Source organism: Sprattus sprattus, assembly GCF_963457725.1.
Source record: "Sprattus sprattus genome assembly, chromosome: 12".
Lineage (NCBI taxonomy): Eukaryota > Metazoa > Chordata > Actinopteri > Clupeiformes > Clupeidae > Sprattus > Sprattus sprattus.
In genome coordinates, this window is record NC_137910.1 from 16,153,536 (window position 1) to 16,156,035 (window position 2,500).

At 48.3% G+C, this 2,500-nt stretch overlaps 1 protein-coding gene across 2 annotated transcripts in view; it reads left to right on the forward strand.

Moving 5' to 3' along the window:
- Nucleotides 1–649: 649 nt before the first annotated feature.
- LOC308373462 (vinculin-like) overlaps nucleotides 650–2,500 on the forward strand; it is a 58,142-nt gene continuing 56,291 nt past the window's right edge. The window contains exon 1 of one of the 2 annotated variants that reach the window (XM_080848986.1): nucleotides 650–1,361. In XM_080848986.1, the coding sequence (XP_080705112.1) occupies nucleotides 1,194–1,361 (168 nt within the window). In that variant the 5' untranslated portion in view covers nucleotides 650–1,193. The remainder of the gene's footprint in view (nucleotides 1,362–2,500) is intronic. The other variant, XM_080848985.1, reaches the window with a different exon arrangement.

Sequence of the window (2,500 nt, forward strand, 5' to 3'; positions counted from 1 at the left end):
CACTCCTGTACGCTGCACATACACATATACACACTCATGTAGACACATACATACAGATAAATACACACACACCACACACACACACACACACACACACACACACACACACATGCATTAACACTAATGTGGTCCCCTTATCTCATTTTCAAACACACACAACAAACTACACAAGGTCACACTCAGAACAGTCTCCTACATGAAATGGATACAACAGGGTATATTTTATGACAAATACTGTATTCCTTTCAAACCATCTATTAGTTTTATATGTTTCTTACAAAGGCATAAGATATGTCGTGAGGGCTGGATGTCATCTGTGGCATATCCCATTCCAGTATAGAGCAGCCCCGTTTGCGGTAAACACGGCGATATCTGACATCATCGGCGATGTCCCAGGTTGTCACTCGAACGCTTCTCGTTCACCTCTTATTTTAGCTACGGGAGTTGGGGATCGCCGACAGGTGAACTTTTGAACTATACCTTTTAATGTTCACGGACTCGGATGTCAGCGCGCATCCTCACCCCGAGCGTCCCCGTCCACGCGTCCGCTTAATTGCCGTCCCATTAGCGGCGTTCAAGTGCCATAACGCGCCTGATGAAGGCGCGCGGGTGAGCCGGGATCACAGGTGCGATCTCACATAAACTGGACTACGGCTATAATAGTCAGGGACGGGGGGCGCAAGAGGTATCAGTAACATGGCCACCCTCTAACAGGGAGCATCGCAATAGTTCAGTCCTTCATGATATATGGATCCTCTCCGTCGTAACTCCCGTCCGACACGTTCCTTTTTTGGCAAGAGGAATGTATGACGTCATTTGGGAAGCGCTGGTGTCTTGAGCGCGTTCGGGCTGAAAGGTTGGAACGAAAAGGAACGTCGCTGGGCACCAATCCACAGCGCGGGCAGACGTCGGAGTCGGTGTGCTTATTGGCCAATGGGCTGCGATTCTGTTTTTGTCGCGGATTCGGTTGATCAGTCAGTGGCCAGCTCGCAGCGACGCCGTCTCCTAGTAGTCGGCCGATGGGGAGTGAGACTTGAAGGTTTCTCCGTGTGAGTGGAGTAGCTGCGGGAGAAGACAGTTGGATCGCGTTGCCCTTGACACTTATTTAAGGAAAGTTGCGGACAGAGCCAGTGTTTGAAGCAAACACTTGCCTTTTTTTCTCAATAGGGCTGAGGATTTCATGAGTTGTCAAGATGCCGGTGTTCCATACGAAGACGATAGAGAGTATTCTCGAGCCCGTGGCTCAGCAGATCTCAAACTTGGTCATCATGCACGAGGAGGGCGAAGTTGACGGCAAAGCGATACCGGACCTCACCGGACCCGTGGCTGCCGTGCAAGCCGCCGTCAGCAACCTTGTGCGGGTGAGTGTCTTGATTTATTTATCGCTGTCTCAGCCGCGAGCACAAGCGACTTCGTGAAGGACAGGAGCGCGTGGGCAAGAGCTTCGTTCCGATCTCCTCCCATGCGCGCGGTTGTCGAAGCACGACTCTTGTGTGGTTCACAAAGAAGTAGCCTATGTCTCGCACGCCTCGGGTAGCACAACTTTGTTGGTGTAGTTTTGTTGGTGTCATTCGGACTGTCACGGAACCTGATAGTCTGATGTTGCAATCTTGTGCGCTTGTTTCAGGGATGATTTTTTTTAAGGAGTATACATTGCTATGTCGACAACAACCTACTTTGTCAGTGTAATGTATAATAATTGGAGTTAATAACCTTTTATAATTCATTTGTAAACATCCTACCAGCCTGTGCTGTGCATCTAAACAGTGTGCACCTATATCTCGTACCTATCTTTCTAAAATGAAATCAATTTCTTATGTGATTTGTGTGATTTGTTGGCTTGATTATGGAATAGAACCAAAAGCCTCCTTCTTTGGATCACACTAAACATGCCCCCTGAGCAGGACGTCAGAGATGTGTGTGTGAACGTTTAGGAAACTAGCTGAAAGCTTACATCCTTCATGACAGAATATGACAGTCAGGCCTGCACCTGCACCTGCTTGTGTGGGATTTCTCTTATTCCACTCAGCACATAGCGTGTTTAAGTGTGTGTGTGAGTGTGTGTGAGTGTGTCTGTGTGTGTGTGTGTGTGTGTGTGTGTTGTATCAGGATCCCCTGTCCCAGTAGGGTGTTTGACAAGCGTTTAAGTGTGCATGGTGAAGGATCTTCTGTGTGGTGTGTGTGAATGTGCGCGAGTGTGTGTGTGTAAAAACCAAGTGGCCCCTCTCCATTTTGTCTTGACTTGTATGAGTAACAATATCTTAAGGCTTCTCTGCTCTCTCTCTCTTGTGTGTGTGTGTGTATGTGTGTGTGATAGATATTTAAAGTCTGCTGGCCACCTCTCTCTCCAACTCTCTCTTTCTCACAAACACACGCACAGTCTGCGCACGCACACACACAAGACACACACAAACACACACACACACGCACACACACACATACATTCCTAGAGCCCACACAGACAGTCAGGGTGTAGGGTGGACTGCATCTATGATTTCTG